This window comes from Elgaria multicarinata, chromosome 7 (genome assembly GCF_023053635.1).
Source record: "Elgaria multicarinata webbii isolate HBS135686 ecotype San Diego chromosome 7, rElgMul1.1.pri, whole genome shotgun sequence".
NCBI lineage: Eukaryota > Metazoa > Chordata > Lepidosauria > Squamata > Anguidae > Elgaria > Elgaria multicarinata.
In genome coordinates this window covers 106,419,326-106,444,368 of record NC_086177.1, presented here as the reverse complement: position 1 = coordinate 106,444,368, position 25,043 = coordinate 106,419,326, and the positions used below count along the sequence as shown (strand labels likewise).

The window sequence follows — 25,043 nt, the reverse complement described above, 5'->3', positions numbered from 1 at the left end:
ATGACACGCCTCTTCTGGATTGGGCTTTGGAGCCTGATCAAGCTGTCAGAAGCAAATGTTTTGCCAAATTGTTTAGTAGCAAAGGTGAGTGGAGTAATTTGTATCTGCATGATATATTGGCCTGCTGCAAATGTAAGGCTGGCTCCCCGCAAACCATAGTTTACAAATTTATAGCCAATTTTATGGATATTCTCTCCGTTACACTCTCACACAAGTTTATCCCTCCCTTCTCTGGTTTTCCTTTCATTGGAAAATGTTCATTTTGGACAGCCCACTGATGAGAGAGCAATTGGTTGATTGCCTAAGTCGTGATCCTCTGTGTCACTGAATTGACAAAGATTTTCATGAAAGCATATGGACTAGTTCACATAAACATTGATGAGGTCTGAGCTGGCAGTGACTGACCACGATCTGGGACTGTGTTGGACAGGTTGATGCAAAATGTGAACCTAGTGTGTGAGATTGTTGTTGTTTTTTGCGGTGGGGGCGGGGAAATCAAATTCCATGTCAAGGAAAGTTAGGAAAGGCTCCAAAATAAAATGGCCAATATTGTGATAATGTTTTTATAGAAACCCATGGAATAGCATGTACTTTTCTGGTCGCCACACCTCAAAAAGGATGTTGTAGACCTTGGAAAAGTGCCCAAAAGGGCAACCCACATGATCAGAGGGCTAGAGCAATAGCCCTATGGGGCCAAGTTATAATGTTTGGTACTTTTTACCATGGGGACCCCAAGGAATGGGGACATGATAGAGGTGAATAAAATTATGCATGGCATGGAAAAGTTGGATCATTACTAATTGCTCCATTTTTTTTTTATCATGGCTCAGTGTAAAACATTAGCCCCAAGGACACTTCTCCATTCCGTATTTAGGAATAGACATGAAGAAGATTCTTCCCTGTCATTCCTTGAAAACTCTATCTATTTCTTTACAACACTGATTTATTGGGATTTGTGTCTTTAGGAGGAGTCACTTCTTCCCTCAGCCAACAAGACTATGTTTGGAAGAGGCCAAGATCTACGAGGTGGTGATTTCAATATGAGTAAACTCAACACAGCAGTCCTTCCAACTCTATTCTTGAATATTTCACATCATATTAGTAGTGAACATGAGCGTATCCTGGACTTTATAATATGTGTATTAAGAGACCACATACTTGCTCGTTTTATTATCTCCACCTTCATGGTGGAGCTGTTTGGAAACATAATGATTTTCTTCTTCCTTCTCTTCCATTTTAAGAAGAATTCCTGGACCGCTTACATCTGGAACTTAGCTGTGGCTGATTTTGGTGTCCTTACATTTTTGTGCAGCGTCTGTCTAGTTGCCTTCATTAATTATATTTGTGAGGATTCAAGTGATGCCTTTGTTAAATTGTTCCTACCACTTGCATACCTGTTTTTCTTCATGCAATGTTCTAGCATGCATTTCCTTGTGGCTATCAGTATTGATTGGTGTTTGGCTGTCATTTGCCCAAGTTGGCACAAACGTCATCAGCCAGATATCTTGTCCCCTGTCATATCTGCCATTTTGTCTGTCCTTCTATGGCCTCTGACTTGCCAGCTATTGTGGCTTTTCAGTTTGGGCATTGACACACGGACACTAATTGTCATATCCTTGATGGTTTTTGTTCCACTCATGGTCATCTCCAATCAAACCCTGGTCATCAAGATTTGGTGTAGTTTACATCAGAAAGGAAAGCTTCATACAGAAATTTTACTTGGAACACTTTTCTCCCTTGTGACTTGGGTGCCCATACGTTTGTTCTTCACCTTGAGCAATGATTTTGCCATCATCTCCTTATTAGCTTTTGTGCTCACCGCCCTAAGTAGCACCATCAACCCTGTGCTTTACATTCTCATTGGGCAAATACTTCTGCCCAATCCAGGAAGTATGAAGTCACAACCCAGATGGTTTCCAGGGAGATTAATTCAAAACAGTTGAGAGCTTGGGCATTCTGGACACAACAACAACAGAAATGAAATTCAATAACGCCATCCAAAAATGTGCAAGGGTGAACAACAAATATGTCTATATTGCTTAATAAAGTCTTACGTGTTGAATCTATTATGTCCAGTTAAATAAAGCTTTTGTCTTGAGAACACTTATCCTGTTTAATTAAATGAATGCATGCCATGTACCATGTTTCATTCATTTAGAAGATTTTTTTTAAAGGTAGCAACGTCCTGTGTTGTGAATTGTAAACCTTCTATATTTACCTCAAAGGGAAATAATTTCTCCCTTTGACTCAAGTCAAGAATCCATGGCACCCAAAATAACTCCCTCATACACACTCAACCAAAACAAAATGCCAAAGAGAAAATGGATGTCAATATTCATCTCTCTCTCTCTCTCTCTCTCTTTCTCTGTGTGTTTGTGTGCACGCGTGTGAACAAATTACTTAGGGTGACCATATGAAAAGGAGGACAGGGCTCCTGTATCTCTAACAGTTGTATTGAAAAGGGAATTTCATCAGGTGTCATTTGTATATATGGGGAACCAGGTGAAATTCCCGCTTTGTCACAACAGTTAAAGCTGCAGGACCTATACTAGAGTGACCAGATTTAAAAGAGGGCAGGGCACCTGCAGTTTTAACTGTTGTGATGAAGAGGGAATTTCACCAGGTTCTCCATATATACAAATGACACCTGCTGAAATTCCCTTTTCTATGCAACTGTTAAAGATATGGGAGCCCTGTCCTCCTTTTCATATGGTCACCCTAAGTTACTACAATAACTATTCATGTGCATAAAATATATGGATGGACTCATCTGACAAGCACTCAAGGAGCTACCTCTGGGGGGCTTGGTGAGTGGTCTGGGAGCACCACACAGCTGTTTGGTCCTCCCTCTGAGCTGCCATTTTAACATAAGATGGGGGCTCTAGATTTTCGTACAGCCAATGTTGCACACAACACCAGCTGTAAAGGTCGATTTCCACAAATCGGAGGCCTCTCATTTGCAGAAATGGCCCTTTATGGCTCATGTTGTGTGCAATGTTAGATATAAGAAAATCTACAGCTCCCATCTTGTGTTAAAATGGTGGCTTGCATGGTACACTTGGATGGGTCTGGTAAGTCCTGGTCACTCACATATCTTGGCTGGCTGGCACAATGGCTCGCCAAGCCAGGTTCAGTGTGGGAAGATCTGGTGTTGATGGTGTCCAACAGACTCTTGGACTCAGTTGGGTGCTCACAACATGCCTAAGACCAGGGCCACATCTACACCTGCCAGATATCCATAAGGCGGAGGCAGGTAAGTGGGGAAGGGGGCAAAAAATGGTGTCCAAATAAGCCCCATCCCCCTTTCCCGCTTACCTGGCTCCTCCTCCGCCACCACTGCATGGAACACGGTGGCGGCAGCAGACGGCGGAGCCAGGTAAGCCCCCTCCCCCTCTCCCCACTTACCTGTTTCCAAAGCTTTGGAATGGTCCGAATTGATTCAGACCATTCCGAACCACTTCGAGTCGATCCAGACCTCCCCCGACCCACTCCGGAACAGGGTTTAGGAGGTCCAGAATGGCCCACTCCGCTTCAGATTCGGGGATCTGAAACAGAGCGGAGCACACCCCTATTTCATACCTCTTTCATAGTGCAATATCCTGCTTGGTGTTGATTAGGCTCAGGAATGGTTTTGGAGGCTCCCTAATTCTCACAACACTCATCAGAAGTACAGAACTGCTTTATTCAGTGATATTATTTTCCTGGTCTTATCAAAACACTTTTTGGTTTCCCTCAGATATTTTCCCTGAGCCTGGCTTCCAAATTAGCTTTGACATTTCGCTTTAGGTAAAACAGGGAGTGAGAGAGCAAGAGAGAGAGAGAGAAAACACCTTCCAACAATTCAGACATGGCCTACTTTTCATACTTTGAACTCAGTCCCAGAATTTTGTTCCTACTCTCTCCACCCCCTTTCTTTTTAAAATAAAAAGACTATTATTATTATTTTTTTTGAAGGAAGAACAGGGATGGAGAAAACACAAAAACACAACCTCACAATTTTTCACAGCATCAAGGAGGCCTATCTTGAAAATACCAAAAGCCAACATGATAATGAAGTCATATCTATTCATAGACCAACTCACAAAACACCTTAATCTTCTTATTAAAAAAGTTCATGTTATGCCAGAGCCTCAACTTAACTCTGTAACCTGTTGCTTGCTGTTTTGTTCTTTCCTCTTGAGCTCTTCCCTGCTCACCTTTTCATCCATTCTTTATGTTCCTGATCTTCAGGTGATTGGATGCTTACAGGTACATCAGTAAACACACCACTCCAATGAGTCTGTATTTTAAAAAATAATAATCAAATCTCCACATTTTCACTCTTAACAGGAGAATCATTTGGGAGATTTGGGTCATCAGTCCTTGATGGCTTTTTGGGATTGGAAGAAGGCAAAGCAATGTTTTGGAATCAGGTTTCCCTGGGTTTGTCTGAGAAAGAAAGCTAAGCCAAAACTAATCACAGTTTTTGTGATCAATTTCAGCAGTGGCCAAAAATAAAAATAACCGTTTTTGACAGCTACAGTAATAAAAGTAGTAAATATATAAAATATCACAGATTAATTTACATTGCCTCGATTACCCTCAGTGACATCTTCCATTTGCTAAATATGATTGGCTATGTAGTCATCACTATGACAGACAATGCATATTGCAAATAAATATAAATATGTTTATGTACTTAGATAGAAACATAATAGCCCTATTCAGGCATTGGCTTAAACAAATGCCCAAAAAGGGATTAAGTCTGTGCCCGGATGAGGCTGTGCTTGATGACTACACACCTCTTAGAACAGACCTGAAAAAGCACAGTACATAATTATATAGGGTAGGGTGACCATATGGAAAGGAGGACAGGGCTCCTGTATCTTTAACAGTTGCATAGAAAAGGAAATTCCAGCAGATGTCATTTGTATATATGGAAAACTGGTGAAATCCCCTCTTCATCACAACAGTTAAAGCTGCAGGAGCCCTGCCCTCTGTTGTATCTGGTCCAGTCATAATGGGAGGGGACACCCTGTGTGTGCTTCCAGGCAAGCCTGCATATTTTTATTCTAGAGTGACCAGATTTAAAAGAGGGCAGGGCACGTGCAGCTTTAACTGTTGTGAAGAAGAGGAAATTTCACCAGGTTTCCCATATATACAAATGACAGCTGCTGAAATTCCCTTTTCAACACAACTGTTAAAGATACGGGAGCCCTGTCCTCCTTTTCATATGTTCACCCTAATATAGGGAGTTCTACTTGACTTCAAGTGGACTTCAGAAAAAGTCCTTTTCAAACTTTATTTATTTATTTATTTATTTATTTATTTATTACATTTTTATACCGCCCAATAGCCGAAGCTCTCTGGGCGGTTCACAACACAGCAAGTTCTGAACATAGTAAAGGGAATTTCAGCAGGTGTCATTTGTATGCATGTAGCACCTGGTTAAATTCCCTCTTCATCAAAACAGTTAAAGCTGCAGGATCCCTGCCCTCTGATGCATCTGGTCAAGAGGGCAGGTTTAACTATTCAGATGAAGAGGGGATTTCACCAGGTGCTTCATGCAGACAAATGACACCTGCCTGAAATTCCCCTTTCTATGCAACTGTTAAAGATACAGGAGCCCGGTCCTCCTTTTCATATGGTCACCCTAGTTCCATGACCAGCATGCCTAGAGAGGTGGGGAAAGGGCCAACAGGTGTGGTCTCATGCCAGAACACACTTTAAACCTTCATGTGTTCTAGCAAATGCCTAAACAAGGTGAGTGTGAAAAAATAAACTGGAAGCACCATTAGCCTGTGTCTTTCTTCCTAATTCAAAATCTTGGCACCTAGTGTATCAGGAAGGATTGAGTGTGCAATCAATCCTATATTCTCTTCCCTGGGAGTGAGTCCCATTGAACTCAGTGGGGTTTACATCTGAGTAGACATATAGAGGACAGAAGTGTAACTCCTCTCCTCCACCCCCTGCAATTCCCAAGGTCTCATTATTTCCTTGAGTAAATGTTTCATTTACAATCTATCATGAAATGCTGCCGGTGCTGATTTTGATAAAGTAGATATACCTACTTTGACTATCTAAATTCCACCAGGGAGGAAGAATTCCATAGCATTTACACATTTTTAAAAGGTTGTCACACAGCCTTAAAAGGTTGTCACACAGAGGAGGGCCAGGATCTCTTCTCGATCCTCCCAGAGTGCAGGTCACGGAATAACGGGCTCAAGTTAAAGGAAGCCAGATTCCAGCTGGACATCAGGAAAAACTTCCTGACAGTTAGAGCAGTACGACAATGGAATCAGTTGCCTGGTGAGGTTGTGGGCTCTCCCACACTAGAGGCCTTCAAGAGGCAGCTGGACAACCATCTGTCAGGGATGCTTTAGGGAGGATTCCTGCATTGAGCAGGGGGTTGGACTCGATGGCCTTGTAGGCCCCTTCCAACTCTGCTATTCTATGGTTCTATGATAATCCTATAGGGATTTTCAAGGGATCCGTCCAGGTGTTGGAGCACACCAAACTTTCGTAAGCTCAGCCCCCTGGACTTTGGCTCATTCTGGATCAGGTTGGTCCAGTTCGTGGATTTTCCATTTTCCAATTGATTTGAGTAAAAAATCAAGCCCATCGAAGAAATTTGTTCAAATAGAACTGGGAATTGGGGATGAGATGGACGCAAGCACATGTTTGACAATTTATGAACATTTTCAGTAGACACATGGTCATGCTTGTGTTCAGATCATGAAACAGGACATGCTCAATGTTTTGTGAGCAAAAACGAAAATCCTATACATCCTTACCCCATCCTTTTTGCCCACTTAGAGATCAAGTTGAATATATATTTCTGTGAACAAGTAGGCACCTTCTCAGACATGGCAAGCCTTTTTCTCTGCATCATGCTGGGCTTTTGCTCTTGTTTAGAGAACATTTTGTAAAAGGCAAAAGATTGAAATGATCTAAAGAGAAATCAGAGAATTCCTCCTGAACTGAGCTTGGCTTTGTTGTCCCTGCTGAATGTCTTAAATCCATCCGTTGTCCACAAAGAATGCACAGCTACATTGCTTATGACAGCACGTTTGGAAATTGCTGAGCATTGGAAAGACCCAAAGGACCCCACACTAAATAGATGGAGAGGGAAAGTGTGGGGCCAACTGAGACATGATAGTTTTGATACAATATGGGGCATAGCTAGACCTGAGGTTTATCCCTGGATCGTCCAGGGGTCAAACCTGTTCATCTAGGTGACACACAGGGGATCCAGTGCTCAGGCAGGGGCGAACCCTGGATGATCCCAGGATAAACCTCAGGTCTAGCTGTGGCCATGGTCTCTTTTTGTCAATTATGTTAATGGAACTGCTGGTACATCCAGGCCCCTGTTTACTTAACTTCACTCCTGGCCACCTAATTATTGAATCTTGAAAGAAATTGGAATTGCTAATGTATTCATACAATACAGACGATGTAAGACTCTGCCCAAAATATCCTTGCAAGTATATATTTTTGTCCCCAAGAAACAACCATCAATATAAAAATTTCTCTTATTTTGAAATAATGATTTCTGAAAAGAGAGAGACAGAGAACATTGTCAGTCTGCAGTGCTGCGAGCGTCATTCTAACCACCTCCTCCTAGTCCAGGTGTCAAGCGGACACAATCCCTAGTGATGCCACACTGCTATGGTGACCATATTGAAAGGCGGATAGGGCTCCTGTATCTAGACAAGGGGATTGCAGCAGGTGTCATTTGTATGCATGCAGCACTTAGTGAAATTCCCTCTTCATCACAACAGTTAAAACTACAGGAACCCTGCCCTCTTTAGTATGTGGTCACGCTAGGCAGGGCTCCTGCAGCTTTAACTGTTGTGATGAAGAAGGGATTTTGCCAGGTGCTGCATGCATACAAATGACACCTGCTGAAATTCCCTTTTCAATACAAGTGTTAAAGACACAGGGGTCCTGTCCTCCTTTTCATATGGTCACCCGACACACTACTGTTTATCTCAAGAGTTTATGCCTTGATGTATCAAGGCCAATTCTTCAACATGCCCAGGCCTATCTCCTTCAGTGTCAAATTCATCTCTTCAAAATGTGGAATAACACAGGAGTAGGATGGAGCCATGGCATAGGCTCATCCCATGTGAGTCATGGTTTCACACATTACCATGGCAGTGGGGGAAAACAGTATTCTAGTGAGTACACCACCAGAGTTGCCCAATCCAAGTAGCACAAAGTTTGCTATCATGTGATATTTAGGGCGACCATATGAAAAGGAGGACAGGGCTCCTGTATCTTTAACAGTTGCATAGAAAAGGGAAATTCAGCAGGTGTCCTTTGTATATATGGAGAACCTGGTGAAATTCCATCTTCATCACAACAGTTAAAGGTGCAGGAGCTATACTAGAGTGACCAGATTTAAAAGAGGGCAGGGCACCTGCAGCTTTAACTGGTGTGGTGAAGAGGAAATTTCACTGGGTTCTCAATATATACAAATGATACCTGCTGAAATTCCCTTTTCAATACAACTGTTAAAGATACAGGAGCCCTGTCCTCCTTTTCATATGGTCACCCTAGTGATATTATTGTTCCTTCTCTTCAAATCACCTGCTTTATCAGAATTCCAGAGCACTGTGTCCTCTGCCTGCCCTGATCCATTTTCCCCTACTCTTTTTCCATTAGTAGAAGTATTTTTCATTTTTAAAGGAAAGGTTAAGGGGAGAAAAAGGACCCTGATGATGTTTCACAAATGATTAGGCTTCTAAATTGACTCCCCTGTGCTTGTTCCTAAATGTAGTGCAAGATAGTGATACGCCATAAATTATCATATCGGTGACAAGCTTTGCAACATGCAGACGGCAGCGCCAGATTTTGGCAAGAACCAAGAGAACGGTGTTGAGAATCCTCTGTGCCAACTCAACAGATAATTTATGGCCACGGTCATATCTCCACCTGTAGGATGAAGCAGCAGCTGCATGTGCTGCCTTCCAAACCATGTGCTGCTTTTCTGAATTTGTGCCGAGAGAAGCAGGCTATCAGCTCTCACCAGAACAGCAGTTATGAAAACCTTTTGGTGCCTTTCTGGATGCAGGTACCAGATGGCTGCTCTGAAGGTATTAGTGGTGACACCGGGCAGAACACCGCATTGGGCATAATACGAGACTAGTGTTGAAAATGGCATATCCGTGTAGAGTTTCTATCTGTTAGTAGGATCACTTATTGTATTGTGCCTGAAATACATATTTTAGAGGGGGGGTTGAAAATCAGTGGAAGAGCACCTGTTCTCAAGTTCAAGCTCTAGCATCTCCACAAAGGTTCAGGAAGGAATCCTCCCTGAACTCCTGGAACTCTTCTGCCACTCATTGTTGACAATACTGGGCTAGATGGACCAATGGTCTGACTCAATAGAAGGCAGCTTTCTGTGTTGAGAGGCAGTGTGGTATAGTCATTAAACCATTGATCTAGAACTATGGAGACCCAACCTCAAATCCACAGTCACCCATAAAACTCATTGGGTGATCCTGGGAGAGTCACTGGCCTTAGCTAGCCCTAAACAGTTTGGGGCCAGGTTATTTGAAGGAACGCCTCCTCCCATATGTACTTGCCTGGACCTTAAGGTCATCCTCAGGGGTCCTTCTCCGTGAGCCCCTGCCAAAGGAATTGAGGCAGGTGGATACTAGGAGGAGGGCTTTCTCCGCTGTGGCAACCCGGCTGTGGAATGAGCTACCCAGAGAGGTCCACCTGGCGCCTACACTGTACCCCTTTCGTTGCCAGCTGAAGACCTTTTAAATCTCTCAGTATTTTAACACTTAAATTTAAATTTTACTGTTCTAATTCTGTATTTTAATCTTATATCAATTTCTGCTGCGTGATTTTATCCTGGTTGTACTTTTTATCCTGTATTTTGTATTTGTGTTTTTAGACTGTTGGTTGTTTTATTATGGTTTTAATTTTTGTGAACCGCCCAGAGAGCTTCGGCTATTGGGCGGTATAGTAATGTAATAAATAAATAAATACCTCATAGTCCACGACGGAGGAGGGAAGATCTCGCATTGTGATTAATGCGAGATCCCTCCTCCGTTTACACGTGAGGCGCGACGACCTCAGGAGGAGAGGCGTCACACCCGCCATTACTTTTTAAAGAGGAAGGAGTGCACAAACGCTCGTGCACTAAAGGTAAGGTTTCTTTTAAAAAATAATTCCTTTCCCCACTCCCCCCCCACCCTACCCTCGATGGGCGCAGAGCTCCTGAGGAGCGCTGCACCCCATGTGCAGCTCCAGGATCTGTGCGAGGAATTGCACGGAGCTGGGTCAAACCATGACCACAGGCCACACGTTCCACAGTCTTGGGCTCAGCCTGGGACCGTGGAAAAAGTGGGCCCAAAGGGGAGGGGTCTATCCCGGGGCATTGGAAGGATGATTCCTCCCTGATCCCGGGATCCCCTGTGCTTCATGTGGACACACAGGGAAGATCCCGGGGTTTGCCCCAGGATAAAGCCTGGACTAGCTAAGGCCACTGTCTCTCAGCCTAACCTACCTCAGTTGGCTGTTGCAAAGTTGAAATTGGGTTGGGTGGGGACGGGGACAGATGAACTCACTGGAGGAATGAAAAGTCATGAACAAATAACACCTTTCTACCTTACAAAGGTGTTGTAATGATTACAGAATTAAAAATGATTACGTTTTTAAAAAGAATAATTTTAGTACGGTGTTTTAATCTTTGTATCTTTTTTGCGATTTTACTTCTTATGTTCACTGCTCCAGAATTTGTTTTAGATATGGAGTGGTATACAGATGTTGTGAATAAATAATTAAAATTAAATTAATAATGACTGAAACAAGGCATGTAAAAAGCACACTAACAGCATATGATGTAAATATTCATCCATATTTATTTACTACTTCCCCTAAATAAATAACTGAAAAGGTTGTGAGGATTAGAAGAACGCACTTACAAAAAGTAATCCAGGTGGGGTTTTTTAACCAAGGAGAGAAAGAGATTTTATTTTGTTTGTTTATGTGGAAGGAAAGAAGACGAAGTTGTTGTTGTTTTTGCTTTTACAGGTGTGGCAGGAGAAAATTTAATAAAGAGAAAAATAAGGGATTTTTTTAAAAAAACTTCTTCCTGTGGTGGTAGACACAAAAACTGCAGGGGGTTATAATAGATTTTCCATTTCAAAAAAGATCTTTGATTAAAGTTTCCTTTCCAAGAGTATTGGTTGATGGAAAGCAAGGATGCCGGTGATGAAGGAACTTTCAAAACACTACACTGAATCCAAAGGAGGAGGAAAAAGGAAGCTGGGGTGACAGATATGAAGACAACAATCACTGTGTTTATAGATCAAAATTCGTATTGTCAGATGTCAGGGCTTGGCCAGGAGTTTCAGGACCTCAAGCTTCCTTCCCAGGGTGTTCCTGGGGAAAAAGTAAAATCTCAGGACTTAGCTAGACCTACAGGTCTAGCAGGATGGAGGGGTGAAGATCTCACAATATTTTCATTGCGAGCTCTCCCCCTCTGTTCACAGAGGGGGAAATAGCATGCGACGACCTCAGAGGGAGAGGCATCGTGCCCGCCATTTTGTTTTTGTTTTTCTTAAAAGGGAAAATGCACACAAGCGCTCGTGTGCAAAAGGTGAGTTTTTTAAAATATATATTTTCCCTGCTCCCCCCACCCCGCCCCCAATGGGGGGGTCCTGGCTCCTCACGAGAAACCGTGTGGAACCAGGACTAACTGCGACGCCCGGCCACACATTCCATGGTCTCGGGCTCAGCCCAGGACCGTGGAACAACCAGGCTCAAAGGTGAAGGTGAGATTATCCCTCCCTGATGCTGGGATCCCCTGTGCGTCATGTGGATGCACAGGGATGATTCCGGGGATCACCTCGGGATTTTGCCCCATCTAGCTAAGGTCTCATTTTCTGACCCACCAGGTGAACTATTATTTATTTATTTATTTATTTATTAAATTTCTATACCACCCAATAGCCGGAGCTCTCTGGGCGGTTCACAAAAATTAAAAACATTCAAAGTATAGAACAACAGTATAAAACCATACTATAAAATACAATATAAAAGCTCAACCAAATAAAAACAGCAGCAATGCAAAATTACAAATTTAAAACACGAAGTTAAGATTTATTTATAGACTGTTAAAATGCTTGGAAAATAAAAAGGTCTTCACCTGGTGTCTAAAAGAGTACAGTGTAGGTGCCAGGCAAACCTCTATAGGGAGCTCATTCCACAACTGGGGTGCCACAGCGGAGAAAGCCCTCCTCCTGGTAGCTACCTGCCTCACTTCCTTTGGCAGGGGCTCATGGAGAAGGACCCTTGAGGATGACCTTAAGGTCTGGGCAGATACATATGGGAGGAGGCGTTCCTTCAGAGAGCCTGGCCCTAAGCCGTTTAGGGCTTTAAATGTACAAACAATTTGAATCGGGCCCGGACCTGGACTGGCAGCCAATGAAGCTGGAAAAGGACTGGCGTGATGTGGTCTCTTTGGCCAGTCCCTGTTAGTAACCGTTCTCCATTCCACTCCATTTTGTACCATGCACCACCCCTTCGCTCTCAAGATTCATCCCTAGGGCCAAAGCAAACATTAGTGTTTTAATTCAGTAGCAGCTAGGGCCGGATCTATGCCAAGCAGGATATAACAGTATTAAAGTGGTTTGAAAATGGTATATGGCATGTGTCATGGGCCCCAACAGTTGTCAGTGCACTTCAGTACCTTTATAAAGCAGTAGTGTAGTTTTAAGATTTGGATCAGCCCCCCATGAACCTTCTCTAGAGTAAAAAATAAAAAAGAAGGAAAACAGAGATGTAGCTACTAGATACAGATATAAAGTAATGTCTGCTTTGGACCTCAGTATCAGGGGACTGGACAGTAGTAATTGTAACAGTCAGTCATAACATTCTCAGCTCATAGCTCTGGGACTCTCTGTGGCAGATTAAACTCTTCCAGCCCACTTCTGTAGCATGAGTGTGTGTTTTGCTTGGAGTGGGGTGTGTGTGTGGATTTGAGCTAAGCAGAAACTTACCTGATAACTTACTAGTCTCATTTGCAGGTCAGAAAAAAAAAGAGAAATGGGTCCTCAGGAAAATAAATAAATTATTTATTTTCATGATGCCCATTGCATTTCAGCCTGTGTTTTATTCACAGGCCTTCCTTGGGGGGCTCTGTTTGGATAACACGCTAATCAATGCTTGACTTCCATTTTGTTCCTATTATTCCCCCCACCCCATTGATTAGCATGTCGTCCAAACTCAGACAGTTTCTGCAGAACTTCCTCTAGCAAAATAATTGTCTCCCGCGATAATCTATGGCCACAGATTTGTAACTCCTATGTCATCACTGTTGGTGGAAGAAGGTTGTAAGATTGTAAGCCTATGCGGCAGGGTCTTGCTATTTACTGTTTTACTCTGTACAGCACCATGTACATTGATGGTGCTATATAAATAAATAAATAATAATAATAATAAGGCAAATATTTGCCCATTGCACTGTGCAAACCCCATCCCTCTTAACACCATGATCACAGTCATGATAATCACCACAACCTTTTTTTGTTGAGAGTTCCTAGGTTTCCTAAGCATCATGGGAACACTCTACTGTCTTCGTTTGCTGCATTACATCTAGGAATGTCAGAGAAATCCACATCTAATTCTAAGGATTTCAGATTTTTATGAATCTGAACTATGGAGACCACAGCAGAACAGTGGTGTTTTTTTCCCTGAGTTGTAGGAATTCTGCAGACTTGTGGACTTTTTCTTAGTCATGAAAAAATACCAAGAAGAAGAAGAAGAAGAAGAAGAAGAAGAAGAAGAAGAAGAAGAAGAAGAAGAAGAAGAAGAAGAAGAGATTAATAATGCATATTAAAATGCTAAAGCATTAAAATGTGGTGGGGGGATTTGAGCATTTTCACCCATTTTTGAGCAGAGTTGTGCAAATTCTCATTACCTAATGCACAGTAGAGCATGTGCACATTAGTTAATGTGGATTCATGCACATAAATTAATGCAGATTAGTATGGATTAGTGAATTAACTAGTGCTGTGCTGAAAATTTCTCCTACGGAAATTTCAACCATTCTCAATCGATTTGCTAGAAAGGAAATTGCTTTTGAAAAGAAATGCAAAGAAGAAATTTAGGAGGAACTCTCATGGGTTCTGTTCAGCGTTCTGGCACTTGTCTTACTTATGAGATGAGTGAGGAGTGTGTGAGTGTCCTGTCTTTCATCATACATTCATGTCTCTGGCAGCCTGTATCCTCCTTGGCTTCCTGCATTTCCTGCCCAGGAGAAGACATCATGGAATTTTGTTCCTCTCAAAGGCTCTGTTCAGCTCAGGAAGTGCAGGCAGCCGGGAGACTGTAGAGAAGTGGTTCCCCTTGGGGGTGGTGGGATTGCATAGGGGAGTGTTATGAGGCAAAGGGACGGCAGGGGACACTCGAGGTGGTCTCTCCAGAAGGTCCTAAAACCCAGGGAAAGAGCGGCAAATTCAGCTGCTCTCCTCACACCGCTCCTGCTCAGGAAGGACTCTCTCACTCATGCAGCCGCTCTCTCCTCCTATCTCAAGCCCACATCAGCCCCACCAGAAGTAGGGGATGGGGAAGCACCCACAGGAGGCAGCAGAGCAGGAAACAGTGGCGAATTCAGCTGCTCTGCCCACTCTTCTCTTGCCTAGGAGGGCTCATGGCTTCTTTCCACTCCCTCCGTCCCTCAGCCAGAGCTGCTCCCTCCTACAAGCTGCCCCGGCTGACCTCTCGCAATAGTTGCTGCACAAGGCGGGAGCAGCAGCCCTGCCTGCGGTGGAGAAGAAGGAGCACATGGACGGTGGGCGGCAGAGCAGCCACAAAGAACAGCGGCAGGCCGGCTGCGTAGGGAGCAGGACTGCTTGTGCTGCTGCAAGGTATCACCAGGCTCCCTTCCCCCATCAGGAGTTGCAGATTGGGGCCATCTCCCTTCTGAGCTGCTGCCCTCCTGTCCTAATCAGCCTGGCAGCTATTGCGAGGCTTGGGGGGAGGGGGTGTTGGAGAGAGAGAGAGAGAGAGAGAGAGAGAGAGAGAGATATGCTGTGTGTCTCTGTGTGTGCTCCCACTCCCCCAAAAAATCTGGACTACAGCAGGATTGGGAGAGAAAAGAAAAGGGGGAGGGAGAGAGAATTGCAATTCCCCAGGTCCTTCCTGGCTAAAGAAGATTCAGCAGCACCTTTTTTCAGAATGTTTGCTGAAACAATTCCTATCTGCCCTTGCTTATCTGTCCTTCAACCCCTAGAATCCCCTCTAAATGGGAAGCACCTGCCCCAGGCTTGCCGAGGGAGGGAGGGAAAAGAGAGCGAACGCCTTTGTTTGCAGCCAGTGTGGCGGGGCACACCAATTGGATTTTGAATAAAGTATTCAATTAATTGTTACTGTTTTGAATTTTATTGTTATTATCTTCCTTAGTGGGTCGTTGAAAACCGCTATTCTGAATAATTATTTTTATAGTGTAGGGTAGGGGGCGCTGGGCATGAGTTTGTGGAACCAAAGGGACGGTTACCTGAGAAAGTTTGGGAAGCACTGCTGTAGAGCAATAGTAAAATGTGTAGTAGAAAGAATAACATAGGCAGTACACTCAGCCATTTCACAGGGATTAGTTGTTGTCAAAATCTCCACCAATACACATTCAAAATAAATTATAAAATGTTCTGTAAAAGGCAGAAAAATGAAAGCCTCTTTCAGGGAGAAAGATATTTCCCTGTGATTTTTCTTTTCTTACCTCTTAGAATTAAAGGAGACTTTTCAGAATTTTATAATTATCCTCCTCATTATTATTATTATTATTATTATTATTATTATTATTATTATTATTATTATTATTGGCTTCATTGCCTCCCCTCAATGTTCTTTGGAAAAATCCAAGAAATAGCTGGTCCCAGTGGTGATGCCTACCTGTGAGAAATGGTTGGAAAAATTTTCTTCCCCCTGGAGAAATTCAGTAAAATTGTCCCCCCAAATTCTCTACCCAAAAGAATGTTGGAGAACTTTGAGAGGCCGCTTGTGCAAAGCTCTAGTATTAACTAATTAACATTAATTAATTAGTGCACATGTGAATTAGCTCAAGTAGAACAAAAATTTCCTACAAAAAATCTCTCAATGAGCGGACAATGGAACACAAGATGCCTGAGATTCCATGAAACACAGATGGAACAAATTTTTAAAAATCCATACATCCATACAAAAATCCATTCAAGAATAGTGCCCAAAGAGTTTACCAGAAGATTGACCTAGATGACAGGTGGCACTCAGAAAATCTAAATGGCAGTGATCATCATGTCTGTGATTAAATTAGGGGACTTCAGATCATCACCAGCATTTCATTGTTCTGACACTCTTCCATTCTTCCAGGTCTGTGCTGCAATTGTATGGTCACCGTATGAAAAGGAGGACAGGGCTTCTGTATCTTTAACAGTTGTCTAGAAAAGGGAATTTCAGCAGGTGCTGTTTGTATGCATGCAGCACCTGGTGAAATCCCCTCTTCATCACAACAGTTAAAGCTACAGGAATAATGCCTTCTTTTGTATATGGTCATGCTAGGCAGGGCTCCTGCAGCTTTAACTGTTGTGATGGAGGGAATTTCACCAGATGCTGCAAGCATACAAATGGCACATGCTGAAATTCCCTTTTCAATGCAACTGTTAAAGGTACAGGGGCCCTGTCCTTCTTTTCATATGGTCACTGAGGAAAAATTCATCCAGCTTGCATTTATTTTTATTTTTATTTTTACCTAGGTTTGCATTTTTGAATGAAAACTCAGGTATCTTTCCAAATTTATTCTTCTAATTTTGCAATGCAGTTCTCCAATCTAAAACTGAATGACGAAATTGGTATATTATGGGAAGTAACATTCAAAATGCATTATTTTAGGAAAACATCTTGTAAAAGGACATAATAGACCAAAATGTGTACAACGATGCATGCATTAGGAGAAATGTGCCCAAAACTATTTATGACAGTTAATGCAACCTTTTGTATTAAAACAGATAATCTCAATGAAGGAACGCCTCCTCCCATATGTACCTGCCCGGACCTTAAGATCATCTACCGGGACCCTTCTCCGTGAGCCCTTGCCAAAGGAAGTGAGGCAGGTGGCTACTAGGAGGAGGGCTTTCTCCGCTGTGGCACCCCGGTTGTGGAACGAGCTCCCCAGAGAGGTCCGCCTGGTGCCTACACTGTATTCCTTCCTTTGCCAGCTGAAGACCTTTTTATTTTCTCAGAATTTTAACACCTAATTTTAAGTTAAATTTAAATTTTACTGTTTTAACTCTGTATTTTAATTTTATATCAATTTTGCTGCGTGGTTTTTATTCTGGTTGTGCTTTTTATATTGTATTGTGTATTTGTGCTTTTAACCTGTTGATTGTCTTACTAGGATTTTAATTTTTGTGAACCGCCCAGAGAGCTTCAGCTATTGGGCGGTATAGAAATGTAATAAATAAATAAATAAATAAATAAATAAATAAATATTTGAGATGAACCAAATGCAATGCTGGAGATAGTCCCCAAAGTTTGAGAAGAACTTAAGACTGGAAAAAAGAGAAACTGAAACAAATTGAAATAGACAGTTTTGGCCATCTCTATGTACCATATCCTATAGGGAGAAGCACCCTGTGTTGCCTAGGCAACTAGGCCTACTCCTTCCTGTTTAGTGGCACTATGCTCTGTTCAGGAAGACAGGGAAGTCATTCTATGTGGTGGCTCTTAGAACAATGACTTGATGGTGATTATTGTGGCTCCAAAAAGCTACAAAGGTGAAGGTATTGTTCCTCACAAAAATGCCTTCTGAACGCTCCCAGCATGCTTGGGAGTGTAGAGGCCGTTGCGGGTGGGGTGATGGGGCGAGGCTAGAGACCAGCCATTGGCTGGCTTCAAATGGGGCCACTGCGGTGGGGAGGGGAACAGACAGAGTATACGTTGGCGCTTACACCTCCCCTCGGCCTCTTCGTTTCTGCGGCTCCCTCCCTGTAGGCAGTGTGAATTCGCTGGTCACTCTTAGGGGGGGCAAGTAGGGATTTTTGGATCACAATCAGCGTTATGGTTGTGGTTTATTTTTGCCTACTTCACACTGTAAGGCCGTTGCTAGACCTACCTGAAAGTCCGGTCGGGAGGAGGGGCGAGCCCGCGCTGCAGCTAGCGCGGGCTGTCACCCCAGTCTACACATCAGACATGACGGGCTACAGGAAAGCCCCATCGCGTCTGCCATTTTTTTGTCTTAAAGGGCCAGGTGCGCATGAGCACACCAGTGACGAAGGTAATTTTTTTTTTAAAAAAAAAAAAGGGTTCCCTGCTCCCCCCTGCCCCTGATCCCCCCATCTATCCCCGGCTGTGATCTCTTCCCCCATCTATCCCTGGCTGTGACCTCTTCCCCCATCTCTCTCCCCGGCTGCGATCTCTCCTCCCCCAGCTCTGATCTCTCCCACCCCGATCTCCCCACCCTGGCTGCGATCTCTCCCCGCTGATCTCCCCACCCTGCCTCCGATCTCTCCCTCCCCGATCTCCCCCCCGCCTCCAATGGGCCTCGCACTCCTGCAAAGTGCTGCGCCCCGTGCGCGGTTTCTCCCGGCTACGCGTGAGTAAGCTGCGTAGCCAGGAAAAGCCGTGGAACGAGCCAGACCTTCTGCAGTCCCCCGGGGACTGCAGAAATAATGGGCAACAAGTGGGGCCCGTTACCCCAGGCAAAGGGAGGGTTGACTGCTGCCTGACCCCGGGATCCCCTGTGCGTCATCTGGACACACAGGGACGAGCCCCGGTGTCAACCCGTACTAACCCGTGGTCTAGCAATGGCCCAAGGCAAGTCTGGGAGTATTAATTAGGATTAAATAATGTTAAACATTCAGGTCACAATTTTAAAGGCAGGTTAGAGTGGGTATCAGGAGCGGGTTTAGGGCCGGTGAGCATTCACAGGCACGATTTGTGTGATGGGTAATTACCTGAGGCCCCCAGCGGTGAGCTTTATGGCCTCAGCTGGTGGGATAAGGCTTCCCTTTGAGGCTAACCTTCCTCACCCACTCGGAGCTTTACGGCGCGAGGGGGGATCGAAACCAGAAGCCCTCCCTACCCCAAAAGGGGAAGCCTGTGGGGTGACGAAAGGACAACGCCACATCACAGGCAGTGAATGTCTCACCCAAAACAAATAGGGATGCCCGCTTAGGTTTACACCCATTCTGCAGACCTTTAAAATAAAAGTGGCCCTATTTTAACTCCATTTACTAGTGTCGTCTCGTTATTTCCCACTCTCCATCGCCCACACATGTTTATCAGTCTAAAAACCTCCAAAATTGTAGGTACTTTTAGACTAGCTCCTGCTGTTATGCCTTTAACTACAGCTTTATCTGCTATAGCAGGTGGTAATATGCTTCCCACCATAAAAAGAATAAGTTTCAGTTATAGATTTCTGCAGTCCATGCTCTTCTGAAAGGCAAAGGAACAGGCCAGGACTTCTTTTGTTTTGCCAGTCAGTTGGCAACCTTACCTCTACCACATGCATAGACTGACTATATGAAAAAGAGAAGAGTGCTCCTGTTCATTAACATTTGAATAGAAAAGGGACTTTCAGCAGGTGTCATTTGTATGCATGCAGCACCTGGAGAAATTCCCTCTTCACCACAACAGTTAAAGCTGCAGGAGCCCTGCCTTCTTTTGTATCTGTTCACTCTAGTATAGCTCCTGCATCCAAACAACACCTGTTGGAATTTCCTTTTCAATATAACTGTTAAAGATACAGTAACCCTGTCCTCCTTTACATATGGTCACCCTAGTTAAACATCCAGATTCTAAGGGGCTGGAACATCTCCAGTATGAGGGAATATTACAACAGCTGGGATTTTTTAGCTTGGAAAAAAAGGAGGCTAAGGGGAGACACGATAGAGGTGTACAAAATAATGCATGGTGTGGAGAATGTGGACAGGGGGACATTTTTCTCCCTTTCCCTTAATACTAGAACCTGGGGTCATCCCATGAAGCTGATTGGTGGGAGATTCAAGACAGATAGAAGGAAGGACTTATTCACACAGCACATATGGCACATTGTTTTAACAGTTTTAATTGTTTTTACTGCTTTTAAATTATATAGTTTCAACTTGGGGGATTCCACACATCGTACTGAGGGCGCTTCCATGCGCCCCCAGTACGCACCCAAAGCGATCGTGTAACTTGCCTGTTCAAAGAGACGAGGAAGAGGCGTCCTTGCTGCTGCCGCCGCCACCCACCTACCTCCTCGCCGGCCGGGTCGGAGAGCTCGGCGGAAGAAGGCGGGGTGGAGAGCTCGCCTTCTTCCGCCGAGCTCTCCACCCCGCCTTCTTCCGCCGAGCTCTCCACCCCGCCTTCTTCCGCCGAGCTCTCCACCCCGCCTTCTTCCGCCGAGCTCTCCACCCCGCCTTCTTCCGCCGAGCTCTCCACCCCGCCTTCTTCCGCCGAGCTCTCCAGCCCGCCTTCTTCCGCCGAGCTCTCCACCCCGCCTTCTTCCGCCGAGCTCTCCACCCCGCCTTCTTCCGCCGAGCTCTCCACCCCGCCTTCTTCCGCCTTCTTCCGCCGAGCTCTCCACCCCGCCTTCTTCCGCCGAGCTCTCCACCCCGCCTTCTTCCGCCGAGCTCTCCAGCCCGCCTTCTTCCGCCGAGCTCTCCACCCCGCCTTCTTCCGCCGAGCTCTCCACCCCGCCTTCTTCCGCCTTCTTCCGCCGAGCTCTCCACCCCGCCTTCTTCCGCCGAGCTCTCCACCCCGCCTTCTTCCGCCGAGCTCTCCACCCCGCCTTCTTCCGCCGAGCTCTCCACCCCGACTTCTTCCGCCGAGCTCTCCACCCCGCCTTCTTCCGCCGAGCTCTCCAGCCCGCCTTCTTCCGCCGAGCTCTCCACCCCGCCTTCTTCCGCCGAGCTCTCCACCCCGCCTTCTTCCGCCGAGCTCTCCACCCCGCCTTCTGCCGCCGAGCTCTCCACCCCGCCTTCTGCCGCCGAGCTCTCCACCCCGCCTTCTGCCGCCGAGCTCTCCACCCCGCCTTCTGCCGCCGAGCTCTCCACCCCGCCTTCTGCCGCCGAGCTCTCCACCCCTCCTTCTGCCGCCGAGCTCTCCACCCCGCCTTCTTCCGCCGAGCTCTCCACCCCGCCTTCTTCCGCCGAGCTCTCCACCCCGCCTTCTTCCGCCGAGCTCTCCACCCCGCCTTCTTCCGCCGAGCTCTCCACCCCGCCTTCTTCCGCCGAGCTCTCCACCCCGCCTTCTTCCGCCGAGCTCTCCACCCCGCCTTCTTCCGCCGAGCTCTCCACCCCGCCTTCTGCCGCCGAGCTCTCCACCCCGCCTTCTGCCGCCGAGCTCTCCACCCCGCCTTCTTCCGCCGAGCTCTCCACCCCGCCTTCTTCCGCCGAGCTCTCCACCCCGCCTTCTTCCGCCGAGCTCTCCACCCCGCCTTCTGCCGCCGAGCTCTCCACCCCGCCTTCTGCCGCCGAGCTCTCCACCCCGCCTTCTGCCGCCGAGCTCTCCACCCCGCCTTCTGCCGCCGAGCTCTCCACCCCGCCTTCTGCCGCCGAGCTCTCCACCCCGCCTTCTGCCGCCGAGCTCTCCACCCCTCCTTCTGCCGCCGAGCTCTCCACCCCGCCTTCTTCCGCCGAGCTCTCCACCCCGCCTTCTTCCGCCGAGCTCTCCACCCCGCCTTCTTCCGCCGAGCTCTCCACCCCGCCTTCTTCCGCCGAGCTCTCCACCCCGCCTTCTTCCGCCGAGCTCTCCACCCCGCCTTCTTCCGCCGAGCTCTCCACCCCGCCTTCTGCCGCCGAGCTCTCCACCCCGCCTTCTGCCGCCGAGCTCTCCACCCCGCCTTCTTCCGCCGAGCTCTCCACCCCGCCTTCTTCCGCCGAGCTCTCCACCCCGCCTTCTTCCGCCGAGCTCTCCACCCCGCCTTCTGCCGCCGAGCTCTCCACCCCGCCTTCTGCCGCCGAGCTCTCCACCCCGCCTTCTGCCGCCGAGCTCTCCACCCCGCCTTCTGCCACCGAGCTCTCCACCCCGCCTTCTTCCGCCGAGCTCTCCACCCCTCCTTCTGCCGCCGAGCTCTCCACCCCGCCTTCTTCCGCCGAGCTCTCCACCCCGCCTTCTTCCGCCGAGCTCTCCACCCCGCCTTCTTCCGCCGAGCTCTCCACCCCGCCTTCTTCCGCCGAGCTCTCCACCCCGCCTTCTTCCGCCGAGCTCTCCACCCCGCCTTCTTCCGCCGAGCTCTCCACCCCGCCTTCTTCCGCCGAGCTCTCCACCCCGCCTTCTTCCGCCGAGCTCTCCACCCCGCCTTCTTCCGCCGAGCTCTCCACCCCGCCTTCTTCCGCCGAGCTCTCCACCCCGCCTTCTTCCGCCGAGCTCTCCACCCCGCCTTCTGCCGCCGAGCTCTCCACCCCGCCTTCTTCCGCCGAGCTCTCCACCCCGCCTTCTTCCGCCGAGCTCTCCACCCCGCCTTCTTCCGCCGAGCTCTCCACCCCGCCTTCTTCTGCCGAGCTCTCCACCCCGCCTTCTTCCGCCGAGCTCTCCGACCCAGCCGGCGAGGAGGTAGGTGGGTGGCGGCGGTGGCAAGGACGCCTCTTCCTCGTCTCTTCGAACAGTCAAGTTACACGATCGCTTTGGGTGCGCACTGGGGGCGCATGGAAGCGCCCTCAGTACGACGTGTGGAATCCCCCTTGGTTCATAATTTAATTTGTTTTTAGCTGTGTAGATTTATTGTTTTATACTGTATGCTTTTATCTGTATGCCACCCTGAGATCCTAATGATAAAGGGCAGGATACAAATGTTTTAAACAAATAAATAAATATGTAATTTGCTACCACAAGATATAGTGATGACCCCCAGTTTGGATGGCTTTAAAATGGGGTTGGATTGGGGTGACCATATGAAAAGGAGGACAGGGCTTCTTCTTATTATTATTATTATTTATTTATATAGCACCATCAATGTACATGGTGCTGTACAGAGTAAAACAGTAAATAGCAAGACCCTGCCGCATAGGCTTACAATCTAAGGAATTCCAGCAGGTATCATTTGTATATATGGAGAACCTGGTGAAATTCCCTCTTCATTACAACAGTTAAAGCTGAAGGTGCCTTGCCCTCTTTTAAATCTGGTCACTCTAGTATAGCTCCTGCAGCTTTAACTGTTGTGATGAAGAGGGAATTTCACCAGGTTCTCCATATATACAAATGACACCTGCTGAAATTCCCTTTTCTATGCAACTGTTAAAAATACAGGAGCCCTGACCTCCTTTTCATACATTTGTCCTACGGTTGGATAAATTCCTGGAGGAGAAGGCTGTTGATGGCTTATTAGTCCTGATAGCTATGTGCTACCTTCAGCATCCGATGCAGTAAGCCTGTGTGCACCAGTTACTGAGGAACATGGATGGGGGTTGCTGTTACACTTGCGTCCAGGGTGTGGGTTCCTGTTCGACAGCTGTTTGGCCACTGTGTGAACAAGGTGCTGGACTAGATGGACCTTTCATCTGATCCAGCATGGCACTTCTTACATTCTTATTTGCATTCTGAATAAATGAAAGATTGACATTTGATCAGATATTCATCCAAGGCGTGTGTGTGTGTGCGTGTGTGTGTGTGTGTATCATGCTCTTCGCTGAAGTCAGCTATTTTGGCTTTTCCTTCCTTACAGGTTTATCAAGTAGGTCGTTCTAATTTTTCAGGTATAACCATTTTGTATTTATGAATGTTGATGAGACAGGCAGAATGGGGGAGAAGAGCTGAAAAGCCTTATAGTACTTTGATTTGGAAATATCACAATCAAAGCGGGAATGGAAAGAGCTGTGATCCCGAAGAACTGCATCAGTCTAGATTGGAGTAACTGCAAAGAGTCCTTTTGAGGATTTCCAAGTGACCAGGAAACAAACTAACTGCTGGGCTTTTCCAGTGCCTTTAGCATCAGTTTGATTTGTGCCAGAATTTAGCCAGTCAGATATTTTTATAGCACTCTTCAAATACTTAAAAGGTTGTCACACAGAGGAGGGCCAGGATCTCATCTCGATCCTCCCAGAGTGCAGGACACGGAATAATGGGCTCAAGTTAAAGCAAGCCAGATTCTGGCTGGACATCAGGAAAAACTTCCTGACTGTTAGAGCAGTACGACAATGGAACCAGTTACCTAGGGAGGTTGTGGGCTCTCCCACACTGGCCTCGATGGCCTTGTAGGCCCCTTCCTACTCTGCTATTCTATGATTCTATGATTCTATAAGGCATTTGCTCATGTCTGCATATCAACCTGCAGTTAATTGTGTAAGAACAGCTGCTGGTGTAAAAGTGAGCAACTCTAGATAAAGGTAATAGAACCTTGCTACAGGCAAAAGATCAGTGGCTGCCAGTAAGCTGGCAACCCTCATCGTTGTTGCTGCTGCTGGTTTTGTCGTTGGCATTTGTTGCTGTTTCATTGTGTGCCTACTACTTTACTGTGTTTTTATTGCTTTTAATGTTGCATTGGTTTATTTGTTTAGTGTTGCCCGCCACCTAGGGAGGGCTTCTGCCCTGAAAGGTGGCCAAGAACTATTTAAAATAAATGCATAAATAAAAGTAGTCCTTTGGCAGTGAAAGACTAGCAGTTGCTTGTGGCATAAATTGTTCATTTTTAGCTTACACCCAGGGTGCCGTACTGGCAGCTTGGAAGTACGTCTTTTGCCTTTGGGGAGATGGGATTTTTGCTCAGCCTCCAGCGCGGCTGATGAAGTTGAACAGCAGTAAACAACTGCTAAGCAAGCACTAGTAGGAAGGCAACTTCATATCCTTACTGGTGCACATCGGAAGGTGGCGGTGGGACGCTGTGGCATCACTCTGCAGGTTTCTGATTTCACAGAAGGAGAACGAGGTGTTCTGCATAAGCTCCTGTGCACCGTCTCCCCTAGAGAAGGGTGAGGCAGTCTATTTCCAGTCTGTGAAGTGGAGTCACCACTGTGGAGGAACCCTGAAAAGGCAGGTTCCCTCTAATTGGGATTCGTTGAGTGGCGGCCAAAAACTCTTAAGACGCGGTTTCTCTCATTTTAGAAAAAGTGTACTATGAGCAGCCTGTAGTGCTGCAAGGTGGCAACCCCTAG

General features: G+C 46.3%; 1 protein-coding gene across 1 annotated transcript; it reads left to right on the top strand.

Moving 5' to 3' along the window:
- LOC134401978 (mas-related G-protein coupled receptor member A6-like) lies at positions 1-25,043 on the top strand. The gene is made up of 3 exons (XM_063131340.1): positions 1-84; positions 966-1,758; positions 24,994-25,043. Exons 1-3 carry the CDS (start codon positions 1-3, stop codon positions 25,041-25,043), a joined length of 927 nt encoding a protein of 308 aa, XP_062987410.1.